The 22,895-nt window shown below is 44.6% G+C and overlaps 1 protein-coding gene across 1 annotated transcript in view; it reads right to left on the reverse strand.

The window, feature by feature from the left end:
- MRPL39 (mitochondrial ribosomal protein L39) overlaps positions 1-22,895 on the reverse strand; it is a 213,157-nt gene that overhangs the window by 143,589 nt on the left and 46,673 nt on the right. The window contains exon 3 of the mRNA XM_082247091.1: positions 16,591-16,730. Coding sequence (XP_082103217.1) covers positions 16,591-16,730 — 140 coding nt within the window. The remainder of the gene's footprint in view (positions 1-16,590; positions 16,731-22,895) is intronic.

The following is a 22,895-nucleotide window of genomic DNA, read 5'->3' on the forward strand; positions in this document are numbered from 1 at the left end:
GCCAGGATTACTGGAATTCCTTCCTCCTCTATCCTGCGAAGAAGTCTTGGCAGTAACCCAAGAGGAGGGAAGGCATACATTAGCTGGTATTGCCCCCACGGGGTGCCCAGTGCGTCTGCGGTCTCTGCTAGAGGATCGCGGGAGCGAGCCACGAATCTCTGTACTTTTCTGTTGAATCGTGATGCCAACAGATCCACATCCGGGGTGCCCCAACGTAGGCACAACTGGTGGAAAACTTCTGGATGGAGGGACCATTCCCCCTGATCCGGAGTCTGACAGCTGAGATAATCTGCCTGCCAATTTTCCACCCCCGGAATGAACACCGCAGAGATAGCTGGAACAAATCGTTCCGCCCAGCGAAGAATGCAAGCCACTTCTTTGGCCGCTCGGACACTCTTTGTGCCCCCCTGGTGATTGACATAAGCCACGGCCGTGGCGTTGTCCAACTGGATCCGAACCGGGCTGCCCTGGAGCTGCTCGGTCCAGTGAATCAGACAAAGTCTGATCGCTCTCAGTTCCAATACATTTATCGGTAACCTGGATTCTTCCGGGGACCAAAGTCCCTGAACGGATAACTGACCGAGAATTCCTCCCCATCCGGATAGGCTGGCATCCATGGTCACTATCGTCCAATATATTGGCAGAAATGACTTTCCCTGGCTGAGCATCGGAGACCGAAGCCACCAGACCAGAGACTCTCTGGTCTGTTTGCTCAATCGGATCTGATTGTCCAGGGATTCCGGATTCCGATTCCATCTGAGAAGAATCTCTTGCTGAAGAATTCGGGTATGGGACTGGGCAAATGGGACTGCTTCGAAGGAAGCCACCATCAACCCCAGAACCCTCATGCAAGTCCAAAGGGAAGACCAGCTGTTGGATAGTAACAACTGGACTGCTGATTGAATCTTTCGGAGTTTCCCTACCGGAAGGAAAACTCTTGTCCTGACTGTGTCTAGAATTAGACCCAGATATTCGAGCCTCTGGGTGGGAACCAGAAATGACTTGCTGGTTCACCAGCCACCCGAATTCCTGTAAAGAAATCATAGTAATTTCTATGTTTTGTAGCAAGGTCTGAGGAGACTCTGCATGAAGCAGAAGATCGTCTAGGTAACCAAGAATCGATATGCCTCTTTGGCGCAGTAGTGCCAACATTGGGGCCAACACCTTCGTGAAGACCCGAGGAGCCGTGGCGAGACCGAAAGGTAACGCCACAAACTGATAGTGGTTCTCTTCTACGGAAAAGCGTAGAAACCGCTGATGTCCTGCGAAAATGGGAATGTGAAGATATGCGTCCTTGATGTCTATGGACGCTAGGACATCCCCTGGATGCAGGAAGGCTGCTACTGTGCGAATGGTCTCCATTCTGAATTTTCTTATGTTGACAAAAGAATTGAGTGCCCTTAAGTCCAGAATTGGACGCACTTTGCCCTCTTTCCTGGGTATTGTAAATAGGTTTGAATAAAACCCTTGAAAACGTTCTGTCCAAGGAACGTGGACTACCACTCCTTGTTGTAGTAAATCCGTGACTGCTCTCCGCAGATCTTCTAAACGATCCGGGGATAGTCGAATATTGGAAGGGAAGAATCGCGCCGGTGGGAGAGATCGAAACTCGATCTTGTACCCTGACTTTATGACTTCGCAAACCCACTTGTCCGGGATTCTGGAAAGCCATGGATCCGGGAACCGGCGAAGACGTCCCCCCACCCCAGTTATGGGTGGGGGCGCACCTTCAGGCTTTGGACGATTTATCTTCAGGTCTGGAGGGGGCAGGCTTTTGCTTGCCCGACCAACGACCCCTGACGCCTCCTGAAGGAGCTTTGGAGGACTTAATTTTTTCACCCGCGGGACGAAAAAACCTCTTGTGAGCAGAAAAAGAAGGCCCTCGTCTTTGACGAGTTCCTTTACAATTTTGCGGTAAAAAGGTGCTCTTTCCACCCGTGAGATCCTTAATGATCTCATCTAAGTTGGCTCCAAATAGACGCTCTCCTAAAAAGGGGATATTAGCCAATGCTTTTTTGGAACCTTGGTCGGCTAACTAACCTTTTAGCCACAGTGTACGCCTGAGAACCACTGCTGAGACTGATGCTCGCGCCAATAATGGAGTGGCGTCTAACGTCGCATCACACACAAACTGTAACCCCTGTATCATTTGTTCCAACAAATCTGATACCGCCTGAGGGACCTCTACTAAGTCCCGGCGTAACCACTTGGTCCATTCAGTTACAGCCTGCGAAACCAGACCAATAGCAATTATTGGTCTGAAAGCTGATCCAATCAAGGTAAACATGGTGCGAGACATAGCTTCTATCTTGCGATCCACTGGATCTTTAAAAGACGGAGCGTCTTCTAGAGGAATAACCGTGGCTTTATTCAATCTAGCAATTGGTGAATCCACCACAGGTGGTTCTGTCCATTTCTTAATGAGGGTTTCCTCAAACGGATAACGCCTGTTAATGCGTTTAGAAATAGTAGAAGTGCGTTTTGGCAGACTCCATTCTTCTTTGATTGGATTGCCAAAACATTTGGGCAATGGAAAAACCTTCGCCACTTTGATGCGTTTTTAGTCCCAAAAGGGATTCAGTTTCAGCTATTTCCGACGGAATACCCTGTAATCTTAAGGTTTCTTGAACAGATACAATGAGTGCGTTTACCAACGCTTCCTCTCGGGCTATGGCTGATGCCGAAACATCCTCCTCACTGTCTGAAGAGACAGTACCCGAGACACCAACCCCAGATGAAGTACCTGCAACTGCAGAAATAGGCTCAGTGTCTGAATCCGAAGTTTCAGATAATAAGGGGTTAGGCGGGGGTCGCTTTCTTGCGCCCTGTCAATGACAAGCCACTTCCACCCGGGACACAAAAGTTTCCATAATAGCTGACGATGATTCAACCATCAGTGGGGTGCTGGAGGATCCTGCAGACCCCTCGAGGGGATCCGGTGGAGATACATGAGTGGCAGGGTCCATGTTAATTCAGGACACTTCTGCCAGAAAAAACAAAAAAACTTTTCTTTTTTTTTTTTTTTTTTTTAAATAAAAAAATACCTCTTTTTTTTTTTTTTAATTTTTTTTTTTTTTTTTTTTATGTGTCTCCCCCTAGCGCAATAACGCCCCTCAGAGTACCTGCTTCTCGATCCCACAGAGAGAGAGAGGGACCCCCAAGGCTCACCAACCGATGCAGTGAAGTTTCCAACCAACTGCAGTCAGCATCTGTCTTTTACAGACTGGAAGGAGCTGTTGCTTTTTCCCGGGTAGAAGGACGTGGCTCCGCCCCCTGTATACGCCTTCCGGCGTTCCCAGCTCTCCACGAGGTAACTGGGCTCATGAAACATGGCCGCCCCCATACAGGAGACATTAGACTCCAAAAACATGGCGGCCGGCGTGACCTGAGGACATGCATGCACCTGGTCTACGGCAAAATGGCGGCGGACCGCCGAAATCGTTTTTCCCAGCACATCCACCTGCATCTCTGCTGAGTGGCGATTTATTGATCTACAGGAGATACACTACAAATAAGGTAGGATTATACCTCCTATGTCTGCTGTAATGCTACAGTCTGCTGGGTAGAGTGTTAGCTCTCAAACCAAGTCCACTTCCCACAAACACATACTGTATTTACAAGGGGGACTTTTAGTGTCAGATATATACTGACCATGTATGGAGGGGCCCATAATTCATACTGCCTCATAACGAGGAAAGAAAAAAGGGAACGTTTACTCACCATACCGAACCGACAGGCACCCTCTCTTCACAATACCCTCTCCACCGGGGTGGGGGGTTGTGGACCACTCCGGACGCCTCGACTCTCTGGTTCCTGGCGTCCAAGCGAGACTTAACTCGCAAGGTCAGTCCCTCCACTGGGACTCAGTCGCGGCCGACCCAGCGCGGAGCTCTGGTCTGCACGCGCTCGTAGGCAGAAACCGGGGTGACCACTGGATCTCAACATCCAGCCCGTCGCCCGGCCCCGCATACTTACTTGAATGTGTCGCGGCCGACCAAGCGCAATGCAATGGTCTGCGCGCGCTCGTAGGCCGGCTGGGGTGACCACAAGTGTCGCCCAGTCCGGCATTTTTGCTTGAAGATCTCACAGGAAAAAAACACTGGAGAAAAACTACCTAAAAAATATTTTTTCTAAAGAAAAAATCTTGCCAGGACCAAAAAGATCCCAGCAAGGAATTTAGGTCCTTACTCCTGACTAGACAGAAAAAAACTGATTCCCTGTAGCAGAGAGAGGGAGGATATACCCTCAGGGACTGCCCCTAAGGTGGAGCCAGAACGTTTTGTCTTTCTGCCTAGTCCTACTCCTGCGGAGACAACATAACCCAGCTCTTGAGAATCAAGAAGACTACGTCTGTCAATGAGCGATAGAGAAAATGGGGTGGGCATCCACATGGCTAATGAGGTTAGAAAATGTAAGGTAATGCATTTGGATGCCAGACATACAAACGTAAGTTACTCACTAGGGGGAGAACCTTTTGGGGGAATCTATGGTGGAAAAGGACCTGGGGGTCCTAGTAGATGACAAGCAATGGCATGCAATGCCAATCTGCTTCAAGCAAAGCCAACAGAATACTGGCATGTGTAAAAAAGGGAATTCACTGCAGAGCTAAAACGATAATTCTCCCACTCTACAATACTCTGGCCGGCCACATCTCAAGTATGCCATCCAGTTCTGGGTACCGGTCCCCAGGAAGGATGTATTGTAACTGGATAAAGTCCAAAGAAGGGCAACAAAGCTAATAAAAGGGAATGGAGGAGTTCAGCTATGAGGAAAGACTACAAGCATTGATGCCTGAGAGGGGATATGATATCAATGTACAAATGCCGTACTGGCGACCCTAGCATAGGGAACAAACTTTTCAGCGAAAGAAAATTTAAAAAGACACGCGGCAATTCATTAAAATTAGAAGAGAAGCGGTTTAACCTTAAACTGTGTAAAGGGTTCTTTACCGTCAGAGCAGTAAGAATGTGGAATTCTCTTCCACAAGCAGTGGTACCAGCAGGGAGCATCGATAGTTTCAAAAAACTATTAGATGGGTACCTTAATGACCACAACATACAGGGGTATAAGATGTACTAATGACAGCAAACATACACACACACACACATCATAGGTTGAACTGGATGGACTGGTGTCTTTTTTTTCAACCTCACTAACTATATAATAATAGGTATCGGAAGAGAAGTCCGCCAGGCCAAGTCCTACACAAGAACACACTAGAAATCATACACCAAGCAAGCACACCGAAGAAGTGAGCAAAGCTGTTAAAATTGCCAAAAGGGGCTGGCTATAGGCTGGACTCAGGCAGGTAATGGTAGCAAGGTGAGTCACTGTGGAAACAAGTGGCTGGTAATTAAACGACAGCTGAGCAGCCTCTGTGCACTGAAAGAAAAGAGCTGCTCGCAAATAGCAGGAGCCCAGCCCTGACACCTTCTACTTAAATTCCAAAGCGTTTAGGTTCTTAAAGCCAAATAAGACTATTTGCCAGGTAGAAAACTGCCCACTCCATCACTGTACCAGCAAGTAAAAACCCCAGAGCTTAGATAGGGAAGCCATTATATACAGTATCTCACAAAAGTGAGTACACCCCTCACATTTTTGTAAATATTTTATTATACCTTTTCATGTGACAACACTGAAGAAATTACACTTTGCTACAATGTAAAGTAGTTAATGTACAGATTGTATAATAACAGTGTTAATTTGCTGTACCCTCAAAATGACTCCACACACAGCCAATAATGTCTAAAGAGCTGGGAAAAAAAAAGGGAGTACACCCCTAAATGAAAAATGTCCAAATTCGGCCATTAGCCATTTCTACTCCCCAGTGTCATGTGACTCGATTGTGTTACAAGGTCACAGGTGTGAATGGGGAGCAGGTGTTAAATTTGGCGTTCTCTCTCTCACTCTCGCATATTGGTCACTGGAAGTTCAACATTGCACCTCGTGGCAAAGAACTCTCTGAGGATCTGAAAAAAAGAATTGTTGCTCTACATAAAGATGGCCTAGGCTAAAGGAAGATTGCCAAGACCCTGAAACTGAGCTGCAGCACGGTGGCCAAGACCATACAGCCATTTAACAGGACAGGTTCCACTCAGAACAGGCCTCCCCATTATTGACCAAAGAAGTTGAGTGCACATGCTCAGCATTATATCCAGAGGTTGTCTTTGGGAAATAGACGTACGAGTGCTGCCAGAATTACTCTCAGAGGTTAAAGAAGTGGGGGGGGGGGGGGGTCATCCTGTCAGTGCTCAGACCATACGACACACTGTATCAAATTGGTCTGCATGGCTGTCGTCTGAGAAGGAAGCCTCTTCCCCCCAAACAGTTTGCTGAAGACAACCATACTAAGGACATGGATTACTGGAACCATGTCCTGTGCCCTGATGATACCAATATAAACTTAATTGGTTCAGATGGTGTCAAGCATGTGTGTCAGCAACCAGGAGAGGAGTACAAAGACAAGTGTGTCTTGCCTACAGTCAAGCATGGGGTGGGAGTGTCAGTCTGGGGTTGTATGAGTGCTGCCGTCACTGGGAAGCCAACATGTACTATGACATACTGAAGCAGAGCATGACCCCCTCCCTTCAGAGACTGGGCCGCAGGGCAGTACTCCAACATGTTAACGACCCCAAACACACCTCCAAGAGGACCACTGCCTTGCTAAAGAAGCTGAGGGTAAAGGTGAAGGACTGGCCAAGCACGTCTCCAGACCTAACCCCTATTGAGCATCTACGAAGCATCCTCAAACGGATGATGGAGGTGCGCAAAGTCTCTAAAATTTACCAGCTCAGTTATGTCATCATGGAGTGGTATTTGTATTATGCAGCATGAGGGGGTTAATGTATTGCCACTGGTCACTGCTGCATTAGTGACCGACCAGTGGCAGTTAATTAACCCCTTTGTGCTGCATTAGTGACACCAGTGTCAGTGTTAATTAACACTGGTTGCACTAATGTAGCACAAAGGGGTTAATTAACTGCCACTGGTCGGTCACTAATGCATCAGTGACCAGCAGTGGCAATACATTAACCCCCTCATGCTGCATAATACAAATACCATTGGTAATTAACCTCGCCTCAGCGTCCCTCCCCCTCCCCTCAGCGCGCCCCCCCCCCCCCCCCACGATGATGGCAATCTGCTTACTTGTGGTGCGATTTACATGCTTGGTTCTTCCCGCACGGCGGCCCCTCCATGTCACAGGCAGGCGAACTCTCTGCTCCTCCTGTGTCCTTCCTTTCAAAAATCCTGCCTCTGCCCGGCGGCACGCCTCGCAGTGATGTCACTACGACGACTATGTGTATGAACTAACACACCGGGGCGGGCGAGCGGCCGCTAATAGCTATAACTAAGTGAGCCCTTCACTTCCCTGTCAGCAGAGATACCTGCCTGACAGGGAAGTGAAGGGCTCACTTAGTTATAGCTATTAGCGGCCGTTCGCCTGCCCGCCCGGTGTGTTAGTTTATACACAGTTGTAGTAGTGACATCAATGAGAGGCGGGATTTTTGAAACCTGTGCTGCGCCCGCCTTCCTCGTGACGGCCATTTATTTTAGCACCTTCGACTCATTTTCGGCCAAAATGGGATAGGCCCATTTTCGGCCGAAAATTTCGGTTGCCGAAATTTCGGTGCACCACTAGTATATACTTTGGCTATTTTGACAGCCAGTGTTTGTCAGCAACAAGGGTGGGGGAAATGATAGCAGGAGAGCTAGAAGTAAAGCCTGGTACACACAAGTCGTTTTTCTTCATCCAGCCCGAGGGGGGGCTGAATGAAAACAAATCCAAGGAGCTCTATGCGATGTTAGTACAGCAATCTCTGCTGAGCTATTGTGTTTTGACAGGGTCGGGTTCTGGTTTTCCAGCAAGCCTGTTTCAACAGAAGCTGGACGTTAAGCCGAATGTTGGATGATTTCCGCCTTGTATGTATCAGCCTTAATGTGTCATTTAACCCCCATCATTCATTGAAAACCATCAATAAATGCAGTATTACATGCTTTTCATACTCCTAATCAGCCCTCCCTCAGCACTAATGCCAAGAATTTCCTCCCTCTCACATCTGAACAGCCCATGTTACTACAGAGTCAAACGTGTGAGCGTATACACAGAGGTAAATAACAGACCACTCCCTCCCTCCTCCGCCATGTCCCCTAACCAGCTGAACACAATGGGGCCTGGATATTACATGTAGATCAATGGAGGCCTCACCTCCCTCGTATTCTTAGACCCAGGCTGGAGGGGCATAACACAGCCTGTGACTGGCAGAAATCCATCCAAACCATGTTATTTCCACAAAATAATAAAGATTTAATTTAAAATATATATTTGTATGACAAATTAAAACAGTTTATTGATATTTTTTATTTTTACTCTGCATTCCAATTATATCAAATTTTTAATTTTTAACATGTGACCAGCAACAGAGGACTAGAAGCTCCTTCTGCTTATGTTTCCCTACATACTGTACAAACTGAGAAAGCTCTGGGTCAGGTGACAGCTGTATATCGATTAGGAAAAATGTACTTAGATGTTTTTTTAATTAAAAAAATTCACAGTGTCATCATCCACATACAGAAACAGAAGGGACAATGCAAATTAAACAGTGTGTGTTTAGTATCACTAAGAGATGGATTAAAAATGTTGTTAACCACTTGCCGACCGCCGCACGACTATCTACGGCGGCGGTCAGCCCCTCACAGGCAAAGTGACGTAGGTCTACGTCGCTCGCCTGTGAGGGTTTAGGGAGCGAGCGCGCGCCGCCGGAGGCGCGCTCCCGCGTGGTCACGGACCCCCCCCGCGCGTGTGACCGGCGGACCCGATCGCCGCCGGCCACTCTGCGATCGGCGGGGGAGAGGGAGAAAGTCAGGCAGCTTGTGTAAACAAGCTGCCTGTCATTCTCCTCTCTGTATGAGAGATGATCACATGGATCTACTATGTAGATCCATTGATCACTCTGCATACAGTTGAAGCCACAGCCAATCACAGTTAGAATCACGCCCCTAGGGACACACACAGCCCCTCCCTCTCAAATAAAGTTCACCCCTTCACTACCAGTGTATTTTTACAGTAACAGTGCATATATATAGCACTGATTACTGTAGAAATGTCACTGGTAACCCCAAAAGTGTCAAAAATGTCAGTCAAGGGTCCGATCTGTCTGCCGCAATGTCGCAGTACCGCAAAAAAAAAAAAAAAAAAATCGCAGATCGCCGCCATTACGCGTTAAAAAAAAAAAACAACAAAAATGACAAAAATCTTTCCCTTTGTTAGTAAACGCGATAACTTTTGCGCAAACCAATCAAAATACGCTTTTTGCGATTTTTTTTACCAAACATATGTAGCATAAAACAAATTGGCCGAAAATATTAAAAAATTTTGATTTTTACATTTTTTTTGGGGGGAATTTCATATAAAAAAAAGGGAAAAATATTGCTATTTTTGCAAAATTTACGCTCTTTTTTTGTTTATAGCGCGTGATCAAAAAATCGCACAGGTGATCAAATACCACCAAAAGAAAGCTCTGTTTGTGGGAAAAAAAGGACGCCAAATTCGTTTAGGTACAGCGTCGCACGACCGCGCAATTGTCCGTTAAAGTCACGCAGTGCCGAATCGCAAAATACCCTCTGGTCGTTTAGCAGCCAAATCCTCCGGGGCTTAAGTGGTTAAAGGGTTTTAAGACATCTTTTCCATTCAATATCCTCACGTGTTTAATTAGTTTAGGTCCACCTAGGTTTGTACCTAGAACTTATCTTTTTTTGGGCAACCCCCATAAAACATGGGCAATAAGGTGGTGTGTGATTTAAGTGCATTATTTTATTCTTTTAATTTATGTGCACCTGGCCTAGAGCTACCCAAGGAGCCTATCCTATAGATTTATCTGTAAATTCTATAGGCAATCCATTAGGGAGTACAGAGGGGAATCTGCATGCTGCAAATATAAGATACATTTATAGAGAAGGAGCCCAAGCTATTAATTGAATTCTCCTTTTTCACACCGTTTAAATGCCTTTACTGCCTGCAACCTGTAGATTGATTTCCCCCTACACAATGCCCATTGCTTAGAATATGTTAATTTACATCATCCATTTTTAAACTCTGCAATGCCACTAGCTTCCAAACCTGGCAGTCACTGATAGCTCTGGTCTTCATTAATGTTTTTAAGAATGGTTATCAATCATGTAATCACTATAAGCTTTAATCACATGCAAGCTCAAGGGTTTAATCAGAAGAAAAAAAATTGGATTTTGTACTTATTGTAAAATCCCTTTCTCTGAGTTCATCGACTGACACAGCGCTCCATAAATCATAACTAATGGGTCATATTGCCTCCTCCAGGAACAGGACTAGGCAGAACAAAAAACATCTGGCTACGCCCATTGGCCGTCCGCAGCTTGGTATATAAACACCCCTCTCTACTCTAGGTAATCAGCTTAGTAGCAAGCAGTATTAGAAGTTTTAGAACTCCAAAGAGGGGTGGGTGCTGTGTCCGTCGATGAACTCAGAGAAATGGATCTTACGGTAAGTACAAAAATCCCATTTTCTCTTTTGTTCATCGGCGGACACAGCGCTCAATAAATCCTAACTACTGGGACATCCAAAAGCAGTGCCAAAAGGAAAATGAGGGGTGGGGAAAATAACCCAAGGCTAAACTTAAGAGCCCCTAACCAGGGCACAGGAGCCTTAACCGGGTAACATGATCTTCGTCTGAAAAATAAAAGTTTTTCTTTAAACACCCCTCGAGGGAACAGGTCCTCTTATACAGCAGCCTGCAAAACTTTGTGGCCAAAAGAAGTATCCGCAGATGCCCAAGTATCTACTTAGAATAGAATTTTGTGAAGGTATGCACCAACAACCAAGTAGCCGCCTTGCAAACTTGCAATATTGATGCCTGATGACGGGAGGCCCAAAAAGCACTCAGTCCCGAGTAGAATGCGCCGAGACAGGGAAAGGTGGAACCTGACCTTTAATGGAATAGGCCTGAGTCACTGTCTGCCTGATCCATCTGGAGATGGTAGCCGAAGAAGCGGCCAGCCCTTTTCTTGGTCCGTCCGTAACCACAAAAAGCAAGTCTGACCTCCGAAAGGACTCAGTAGCTGCCAGATACACCCAAATCGCACCAACCACATCCAAGGTATGCAAAGCAAATTCCTTGGGATGAGGCGGCTTGGGACACGAGAAAGGCAACACAATGTCCTCATTCCAATGGAAGTCAGAGACAACTTTGGGCAGGAATGATGGACAGGGACGAAGAACCACTTTATCCCTATGGACCACTAACTAGGGACTGCAACAGTATAATGCTGCAAATTCGGATACCCTGCGGGCAGAGGTAATAGCCACCAAGAATGTCACCTTCAGGGATAACGTAGGCAAGGGAATCTCCCGAATATTCTCAAATGGAGGTTTCTGGAAAACTGAAAGGACTAAATTTAAATCCCATGGAGGCAAAAGAGACTGTACAGGTGGAGCCACATGTCGAACCCCCTGAATGAAGGTATGAACTAAAAAGAGTGCGTGGCTAGGGGCTGCTGAAAGAAGATTGCCAGGGCAGACACCTGACCCCTGATGGTACTCGAGGCCAACTTCTGATCCACGCCCTGTTGAAGAAAAGTTAAAATCCAAGCCACAGAAAAGCATCGAGTATGAGGGCCAATCGACTCACACTAAGAAATACATGCTTTCCGCATACGATGGTATATCTTGCTGGAAGACAACTTCCTCGCCTTCGCCTTCACTATAGTAGGGATCACTGATCCATGGTGCGGGTAACGCTCCAGACAGAATCCTCGCCACCGAAGTAGGGGAGCTGTCGGCCAAGGGACCACTACGACTCAGACCCAAGCCCGGTCGTATGCGACCCTACGAGACGTTTAACTCACAGGCCAGCGTTTGTCTGTGAGCCGACCTAGCACGTAGCTGCAGTCTGCACGCACTCGCTGGCTGGACTGGGGGGACCACTGGATCTAGATTATCAAGCCGGTCGTCCAGCCCAGCAGTTGATTGTAGATCTCCCAAGAGAAAAAACAAAAAAGATTTAAGGAAGGAGAAAAAAAATTGCTAGGACCAGAGATCCCAGCAGGGAGCCTAGGTCCTCCTGACTAGACAGATTAAAACTGATTACCTAGAGCAGAGAGGGGGGTTATATACCAGCTGAGGACAGCCCATTCGAGTAGCCAGGTATTTTTTGTTCTGCCTAGTCCTACTCCTGGTGGAGGCAATATAACCCACTAGTTATGATTTATGGAGCGCTGTGTCAGTCGATGAACGAAAGAGAAAAATTGTTTAGGTCGGTATTAAACCCAAAAGCAAAGATTATATTGCAGCTTACCAATTTTTAGATGTGATGGCTGCATTAGTTTCCTTTTGGGTTTTCTTTTTTTTTTATTTTCACTTGGTGATCCTGCCAGTAGGTCTGTTCCTGCAGATGTAGCAGTTAAGGGGTTTAGACCATTACTGACAAGGGTGCTTACAATAATCAGCTTTTATATATGTAAAACATTTATCCCAAAAGGAAGAAACTATTGTAATAATTCATAAAGTGTTAGCTGGAGTTTGGTTTAGATTTTTTAGTGTATCCAAAATAGATAGTACATCCAACACTACCTTCTTCCCAGATTAACAGTGCTGCTGTCCAAAGGTGTTTCTTTGACAGAGTGTAGGCACTCTAATACTGGAGGTGTGGTACTGGCCAGATCACCCGGTAAAAATAGAGGGAAAAAAAGATAGCTAACAGAGCCATCACATGAAATGGTTGGTAAGTTGCATTATGTTACAAATTTTGGTATTGGGGTTTAATATTGCTTTAGGCATACAAAGAACACTGCAGTCTAAAATGACAGTGTGTAATTGTAGTCTACAAAAACAGTACCTAAAAAGATATCAAAAATAGTTTTAAAATGATATAATTTATTTTTTCCTTTACATATGTAATTTATTATTGGTCAGCCTATAATAAAAGAAAAACAGTATTAAAACACTGAACCAAATAAAATCATTATGTCCAAATAAAAAAGAAAAAGTACAAAAAAGGATTTAGGTAGGCAAATTATTGTCAAGTTAAAGTAGTAAATTATATGGTAAAAACTTTTTGTGAGCTGCACCCCCACCCCCCGAATACTTACCTGAGCCCGATCTAGCCATGTGCATGAAAGCAGAGGTTCTCCCAGCTTTCTTCCTCCTCAAAGGCTCAGACACAGCTCCAGGAGCCACTGGCTCCAGCTGTCAATCACAGTCAGTGAGGTGGCGGCAGGGAGAGGGGCTGGGCCTTGTTCTGTGTGTCAATTGACACACACAGTGGGGCTCGGGATCAAGCACACACATGAGTGCCCCATAGCACGCAAGGGGGAGAAGCCCAGAGTGCCAACAGGGGACCCCAGAAAAGGGCTGCTCTGTGCAAAACCATTGCACAGAGCAGGTAAGTATAATATGTTTTTATTTTTTTTCTTTAGTATTACTTTAACCAACATGCTTGAGGTGATTGTAGTCGTATTAGTGCACTTGCAACAAACACACAAGTATTATTCCGCGAGTACTGCATACCCCAAAAGCTTGTCCTGAAAAATTGTATGTTAGTGCAAATTAAAAGAAGTATCACGGACAGTACTGTAACAGTAAATGTTTCTGACTTTAACCAGTGCATACTAACTGCTGCATTTAGTCTGAGCATTTAGGGCAGTCTTTTGCAACAGTGTGCCTTAGCAAAATGCCTAAAAATTTACCTAAATTTCCCAAAAATTCTCAACTGGCTGGCGGGTAGATCAAGCGTGCATTTTTGTTACACAAAGCCGCAGGTTTATTTTGTGCAACATTACAACCTTAACCACTTGACCTCTGGAAGATTTACCACCCATTCATGACCAGAAATTTTTTGCGCTATGGCACTGCATTACTTTACCTAACAATTGCGCAGCTGTGCTGCACCCAAATAAAAGTTATGTCATTTTTTCTGACAAATAGAGCTGTCTTTTGGTGGTATTTGATCACCTTTGCGATTTTTTTTTTTGTGCTATAAAACAAAAAAAGACCAACAATTTTGGGAATTTTTTTTATATAAATCCAATTTTCTTTGGAAATTCTGCTACATATTTTTGGTAAAAAAACATCCCAATAAGCATATATTGATTGGCTTGTGCAAAAGTTATAGTATCTACACACTATGGGTTATTTTTATTTATTTAACTTGTAATGGCGGTGTGACTTAAAGCAGGACTGCGATATTGCGGCGAACAATTTGGACACCGACTGTGGACTGACTGTCCAAATATGCCCTGTCACTGTACTGACACTGGCTGGGAAGGGGTTAAAGTCCGGGGCGATCAAAGGGTTAAATGTGTGCCTACCCAGTGTTTTTGCACTGTGTGGGAGCTGCTTTTACTAAGGGAAGGCATGGATCTATGTCCCTGCTTTGCAGGAACACAGGATCCATGCCTTCTGTACTGACAGAACGGCAATCTACCTTGTTTACATAGGCAGACTGCCACTCTGCCTGTGTACCGAACGATTGGCGGGTGCTGGCGGACACCGAGTCCGCTGTGCTCCCGCTGTGTGTGATAACAGCTGGAGCAAGCCACCGGTGGTGCGCCCTACCTGGAAGAGCGACATCACGTATTTACACATGGCCCGGCGCAGAGGTGCCACCCTGTAGCAGTAAAACTGCTATAGGGCAGACCTGAACTGGTTAAGCATCCCATGGGCCAGCCACCGGTACCCAACAACCATTTGATGTCACTGGTTGATAAGTAGAACGTCAGGTGCCTGCACAGCAATCTTGTTTGCCCGTATCCCTACCCCTCCTCATCACCACAGGGGGTCATATTAGCTGAGTGAACGAGAGAAACTGATAGAGAAGAGAAACAGAATGCTAGTCCGCACCAGTGTGCAAACATCTATTTGCTTTGTAATATTAAATCGCCTCCAATGTCGGGTGTCCTCCGTGTGTGGATGCTGCTATAATATGTAAAACTTTTGGATTATTTTCTCACATTTTAGAAAGGGGTACCTCAAGATTGTGCAGAATTTTAATGGGTGCATTGACTGAAAACAATTCAGAAACACTGCTAGGCCAATACATCTATTGTATTATTTTATTTATGACCTCTGAGCAGAGTGGATAAAAATCAATGATTTAAAAATAAAAAATAAAAAGATGATTTTTTTAAATTTAAAAAAACAGATTTTGATTTTTATCAAATTTATATTAATAGAATGCTTTTGGAGTAAAAATCTATCTAAAGTTTTCTATTTAAGATACATTAATAATTTTTAATTTATTCAGCATGAAAGGAACTTGGTTATGTAACATGAAGCTGTATATTCAGCAATATTTACATTTTTAGTAATCACTCAATGAATCCAAGCTCTGTAAGCTGAGATAACATGCACTGCATTGATGCATTTTTACACTAACCATGAGATGAAACAAATTTCAGGAATATTCCCCTATCCCACGTTTTGCAAATCTATGTACACTGCAAACTGTATGATTGAATCGGTTCGGATATCGCTGACAGCTTAATATTCTAAATAGGAAACCTTAATTTATTTTATAAATATTAAAGATTCTAACTACTGGCAAGAAGAAGACAAGAAGAAGAGCACCTGTCATTTCAGATCCATTAAGGCAGCGCCTGTTAGCGGGCATCCACTCACCTGCTGCCGCCACGGCCCTCACCTTGTTGTGTCACTGCCGTATTACCAGCCGTCCTATTAAAGTGAATGGGACTAGTGGCGAGTCAAAAGCGGGTCAGAGGAGGAGCGGAGGAGCCACTGCAGAACAGAGATGACAGTTGCTCTTTAAAATGTTTGATTTAAATCAAACCTTTTTACCAGTGATTTAAATCCTGATTTAAATTGTGATTTAATTCAACTTGATTTAAATCAAATCCACCCTTCCTCTGAGCCCATATAAAAATTAGTGTATGGGCTCAGAGGTCATATAAAAATTAGTGTATGACCTCTGAGCCCATACACTATTTTATACATGACCTCTGAGCCCATACACTATTTTATATATGACCTCTGAGCCCATAGACTATTTTATATATGACCTCTGAGCCCACACACTATTTTATACATGACCTCTGAGCCCATACACTATTTTAAATATGACCTCTGAGCCCATAGACTATTTTATAAATGACCTCTGAGCCCATAGACTATTTTATAAATGACCTCTGAGCCCATAGACTATTTTAAATATGACCTCTGAGCCCATACACTATTTTATAAATTACCTCTGAGCCCATACACTATTTTATATATGACTTCTGAGCCCATACACTATTTTATGACTTCTGAGCCCATACACTATTTTATATATGACCTCAGAGCCCACACACTATTTTATATATGACCTCTGAGCCTACACACTATTTTATATATGACCTCTGAGCCCATATACCATTTTATACATGACCTCTGAGCACATAGACTTCAATAACCTCTGGGCATTAAACAGATTTCAGAAGATGTAGGATACCGGAAACAAAGAGTTACATCGCTAACAAGTGTGTGCTTTCCAGCAAAGGTAAAACATCTGTGTTATATTGCTAAGATTGAAGGAATGAAAGCACTGAAAATAAAGGTCTACTGACCTTATTGACTTCTTCTGGATCTTCGTCTTTGAAGGTAAGAAACTGAATATTACAGGATTTAGTGAGAGGTTTATACATATCCCAAACCTCACCGTCCACCAGGGCTAGCACAGCCTTAGTACAGTACCATTCATTGAGATCTGGAAAGAAACAGTAAAAGTCAAACATGACATTTGATCACGGAGAAAGGTAAATCATGTTTTACCATCCTTATGCACAATGAACAGGTTATGCTGACATATTACTCAGTGATATGAGGAAGCTGTAGACATCAACTAATCTTTGCTAAAATTGCTTGTTACAGATACTTTGAGAGCCAGTACAAGCATATGGGGGACAGGTGGGGATGTCCTATTTACAAAGTAGGTTTGTTTTCCAAACTTCAAATAGAACATTTGCCAAATTTCCGGAGATGGCTTTATTCTTAGAAAGCTGCAGGGAAAGTGCTTTTATATATTATAAAATTTAAAATATATATATTTTTTTCAAATATGTTTATTTAGAAAGTCAGAAACAGTGAAAGAAAATCAGCAAACAGTGCAAACATTGTCACAAATAAAATGCACATATATCCAATCTGCAAAAGTGGAGCACAACAATATGCAATAAAAACAGAGAATCCAATATACAGGAAGTGGCAGTACAAGCCGCAGGGATGGCACCAGAGGTGCCTAGCGGCACACCGTCAGCCGCATGAGTAATACCTGGCACCGAAGTGCCACAGTCAGGAAGACAAACCAATAAAGAAATACTTCCATCAGTTCCTGACCATTTTTACACTAGGACAGAAGAGCAGGTAGAAAAAGAAAGAAACAAGAAAGATTCAAGGAAGGGGAAGAGAAAAAAAAAAAAAAAAGGGGGGGGGGGAGGGAAGGAGGGAAAAGAGAAATGGGCAGGAAAGCATGGGTAGAGGAGAGGAATGGATCAACTCTACAGGCGCAAAAGAGTCAGACTGCAGGGAAAATGCTGCCTTACGCATTACCAGCTGGGCTCCGATCACCAGCTGACCCCGATTAGAGAGGATAAACATGTTCCAGAAACCCCAGACCCTCTTGTAACGCTCACGCATGTGCAGGGCAGTAAGGGTCAAATCCTCCAGCTTGTTAATCTCCTCCAATTTACGCATACAATCCCCAATAGTGGGAGTGTGGGAGGTCTTCCAGTACATCGGGATGCATGATTTAGCCGCACACAGAACGTGAGGAAGGATCGACTTTTTATATCTGGAGATCGGAATGTCTGATACTTGGAGAAGGAAGAAGGCTGGGGTGTCCGGAACATCACGATCAGAAAGTTCCCCTATAAGGTTTCTAAACGCCCTCCAATAACCAGATATCCTAGAACCTGACCAGAAAACATGCAACAGTGTACTCTCTTCTTCCTGACATCTCCAACACAGCCCAGAGGCACCCGGGTAAAATCTGTGCAAAAGTGAGGGAACACTGTACCATCTGGTCAGCACTTTATAGTTGGTCTCCTGTAATTTCGTGCAGGTAGGAGTCTTAAGCGCCAACGCGCAGACAGGGAGGCGGCCTAAGAAGGCAAAATGATGTCACAAAAATATCGGCAATATCGGCCAGTTCCGGGGGCCGATGCCGATATACGGGGAAAAGTGCATATCGGCCCCGATATATCGGCCTTGCCAATAATCGGTCTATCCCTAACAAAGTAATTGTAAAGGCATATATTTAAAAGGAAAATTACAAACATGTCATACTTACCCGCTCTGTGTAATGGTTTTGCACAGAGCCATCGGATCCTCTTCTTGGCTCCTCCCCCACACCAAATGCCCCGTAGCAAGTTGCTTGCTTTGGTGGCACTTGTGCGTGCTTGCTCCTAAGCCCTGCTCTGTGTATTTATAGACATACAAAGCGTGACTCAGCCCTGCCCCCTCCTCAATGGCTGTGATTGACAGCAATGGCTCCCACTACGGTGTCTGAGCCAACCAGGGGGGAGAGAGTTGCTGCTCTCATGCATTTCGCTGGATCAAGATCGGGCTCAGATAAGTGTGGGGGGGTTGTAAGGGGGAGCTGCAGAGAAAAGGTTTTTTTTTACCTTAATACATAGAATACATTAAAAGAGAAGTATGAGATATATAAAAATAAAAAATAAAAATCCCTATACTCACCTAGGTGGGTGCTGCATCAATCACTTAGTTCTCCCCTCTGCAGTGAGCAGAGAGCTGTGACTGTCAGTCACTGTCTCTCTGCTCTGCCCCTCCAGTGCTTACTGAAGTGCTGGGCTGGGGAAGGGAGGGAGCAGCTGGCTCAGTCGCCCAGTGGCGCAGGTGAGAGGCGGAGTCAGCTGTTGGACTGGCTGATTGACACTGTCGGTTCAAAATAATTCACAGGAGTGCAGAACGAATTGCACTCCTGTGATCCATAGGAAAAGTACAGGCGAAAAAGCGGTCTCCTTTTTTTCTCCTTTAAGGTTAAAAACCTTCAGCCTTTACGACCACTTTAAAGCAAAACTTTACTATGAGGAATATGGGAGCTGCTACTGCCCATTATATTACGAAAAAGTTAGTTGCCCATCTCTTTTGCTGACTCTATGACTTCAATGCTTCCAAAATCTTAGGATGGCATAGGCAATCAAAATTAGGCTGGCGCAGCCAGGACCAGCCAATATTCAATCTGTGTGGCCATCTGTGTTCGACTTCTGTTGAATGGACATGCTGGAAAAAGTATATCAATCAGTGTATTCTGACAGCAGCGACTGTAACTGTCAGAAAATAATGTCTTGGTGGGGAGGGTGGTTTCTTCCATACACCTCACTAGTTGCTGGCTGAACGAAAAACCACTAACCGTCAATGCCCAGCTTTAAGACTGGTGAACACGGGTCAAAATTTGGTCCGTGTGTACAGCAGCCGGTCTAACGACCAGCTTTTATGGAACAGGCATGCTGGTAAAGCAGCAATGGCTATGAGCGCTGATCAGTGTGTGTTCTAGTCCCCCTGTCAGAACACAATAGCTCAGTAGGGAAGAATGCAAAACTAACATTGCTTAGTTAGTACAGAAAACCATGATGAAGATGGAAAATGGCTCCTAGGAAAGCTGAGGTGACACCAAACACCCTCACCAAAGGCTTACCGAAATGCCAGTCACCCCCTAATTAGTGGTCAATGTGCGCTCATTTAAACAGCAGGAACAATCTCCACGGCAAAGGATGGAATGGCGATACAGGCACAGCCCACTTTGCTAATACACATGGACTCTTCCAGTACCCGGCTTAGCCCAAAAGACTTGAGATGGATTGTAGAGTATATAAAATAAAATAGCTCCACATAGTGTAATATTGCAAAATTATTGTGCACTTACAATTTAGCAGGCAATAAAAAACAATAAAAAACAGGTCATAAAAATGCCATAGAAAGGAACAGAGTCTACCTCCAGTAACTAAAATGGCTGAAATCAGCCGCACATGCGTGGTTGCTTGTGTGCGTGGGGCGGAGCCGTGCCAGGAAATCAGAAGTCAGAAGTTTTTATCTGTCCTGAATGATTAACTCAATTGAAGCCAAGTCAGTAGGATTACTGCTAGGCAACTAGCATTTTCAGAATCAAAGGTTAGTAATGGTGGCCACATGTTTCCCTCAGGAAAGGTTTTCTCCAAAGTAAAAATGAACTCGAGTATCCTCCTAACTCATCTCTAACCCGTACTCACTCTTCCCCCCCCCCCCCCAATAAGCAGCAGGCAGAGTCATTCAACGCACATCTTACAGAAGCTGTTGGGTGGGGAATGACCCAGCCCATAGCTCACTCGAGTGAATGAGTTTGAAACTCAGGTTAGAGTTTGGAGGATGCTCAAGCTCATCTCTAATCGAAGGCTCCGTTCACATCTTGGACGATTTTTTGTACTAAGCCTCAGCTCCAAAAACGCCCAACAAAACAAATCCCATTCATTTCAATGGCCCCTGTTCACATCTAAATGTTCTGTCATCTTAAACAAAATGCCCGTCGCTCAAAAAAGTACATGAGCTTCTTTTTTGGCATATTACAGGCTTTTTTTTTTTTCATTGGTCACTTGTCAACCTAAAAACGCCTGCACAAAAACGCCTGTAAAACACCCAAAAAAAAAAAAAACGCCTTTAAAACTAGTATTTGATAAAGAGTGATTAATCAGCGCTGACCAATGAAAAAAACGAATACCCCAATTAATAACTAAAAAGCCAGATAAGGGGATCAATGGCTGCCAACATAAAAGTGCATTCACCTAACAACAAAAACGATCCAAAAATATATATAAATTATGTAGCACCAAAGGATAAATAAATTCAATATACACAAAATGTGTCAATTAACCAAAATGTAAATATCTGTAAATGAATAAATACATATAAAAATGTATCACAATCAAAGTGTAAGTGCTCTAAATTAATGTGATAAAAAATTCCAAGTGATAAAAACTATATCGGTGGATAAAACAATAGTTCTAATAAATGACTGATGTCACAATAGGTGCTCGTGCAAGTATAAATCACGCATATGCATATACTAGTGTGAATTAGAAATAGGTGCACAAAAGTCCATAAAAAATGGGTGATATCTTTTGTGTTCGTATCAAAATACCAAGTGCATGTGCTTGAATAACTAAAAAGTTCCTTGGTGCATAAATGGCAATGCTGGCCGCTCACCTCCTGGTTTGGCTCACAAATTATAATGAGCCAAACCCGCTTTTTGCACACACAGGTGCCAGTAGCTGTGGATAGGTAACTTCCTCCTGTCCTCCCTCTGTATAAAGGTGCTTCAGGTAAAAAATCTTCAGTTTCGCTGACACACTAAAGGGGATAGGGTGGTCGCTTCCTCACACTCCTCTCTCCAGCATCACAATACTATACATGTGTGAAATAAATACAGCGATCTAGTGCTCTCTGTAACGTATACTTTATTGGGGTAAATAAAACCAAAAACAACTCACATGTACTGGTACTCAGCTAGTGCGGGCATGGACAGCGATATGGGTGCTACAGCGTGTGCAGGATCCTCCCCCGTACGCGTTACGTCGAAACCACAAATTCCTCAGCAGGGGTGATTACCTTTCCTGCTGCCTGCACCGCCAAACTCTGCTCTGATCCTGAGAAATGGTCCTCGAAGTCCACTTGGAAATCAACACTTCAGGAAGCGTCAATCTCCTGGGTACCCTACAGCTCAGTGTTTTTTCCTGCTGACTACTAACTATTACAGAATACGTAATGTTGTGAAGGTTAGCAGGAGATGGAGGGGACCCAGGAAATCAACGAAAATCCCAGAAGTTTCAGTTCCCCAGTGGACTTCGAGGTACATTTCTCAGAATCAGAGCATTGTTCGGTGATGGGGACAAATTGGAAGGTACAGAGCAACAGGGTCACTTAAAATATTTAGCCAAATAAATGTTTTTTTTTTTTTTTCCCACAGTGTTTGGCTCCTTTCACACAGGGAGACGGATCGGTTTTGTGGGTGGACCCGATTGGACCATCCACTGCCCTCTATGGAAAAGCAGGTGTTAACAGACATGTGTCCATTAACACCCACCGAAATCTGATCCACCAACAAAACAGACAGATGGGGGATCTGTTACAATCAGTCAGGCAGATTGGATCAGGTGGACATTGGGTGTAAAGGGACAAAACAGACCACTTACATCCAACTGCCCAAAAAGCACAGCAGGCTGTGTTTGTGTTCACTCTGCAAATGCGGAGCAGACACAGACAAGCCATCCACCAGCTCAGTGGGGATCAGCAGACAGATTCCCTGCAGAACAGGCGGACTCTTATGTAAAAGGGGTCTTTGCATTAATTGTTCAATCCTTAAGGCCCCTTTCACACAGACAGACCGATTGGGTCCACCTGCTAGTTTTTCAGGCAGACCCAATTAGACCATCCATTGCCCTCTATGGAGCGGCGGATGTGTCTCCATTGATACCGGTCGACATCCGATCCTATCCATTAAAAACTGATGGATGGCGATCATTCCCCATCTGTCTGGCGGGGCAGAGCGGATGGCAGTTGAATGGAAACAGACAGGTGGTCCATTTCCATCCAACAGCCCATATAGGACAGCAGGCTGCATCAGCGGAGCAGACACGGACCTGTCATCCACCTGCTCAGCAGGGATCATTGGAGAGATCCCCTGCTGAGCAGGTGGATCCGCTGGTGGACTCCGCCAGTGTAAAAGGGGTCTTGCGAGTATAAAAAAAGGGAACATGTGAATGCAGTGTAAATAATATTAAAAGAAAAGGTGAAAGTTGACAAACAAGGAGGAGAGACAAGAAAATGGCACTCCGAGGAAACCTCCTTCTTCCTCTACCTCCATTTTCTGCAAAAAATGTAT

This window comes from Pelophylax lessonae, assembly GCF_965119305.1.
Source record: "Pelophylax lessonae genome assembly, chromosome: 2".
Taxonomy (NCBI): Eukaryota; Metazoa; Chordata; class Amphibia; order Anura; family Ranidae; genus Pelophylax; species Pelophylax lessonae.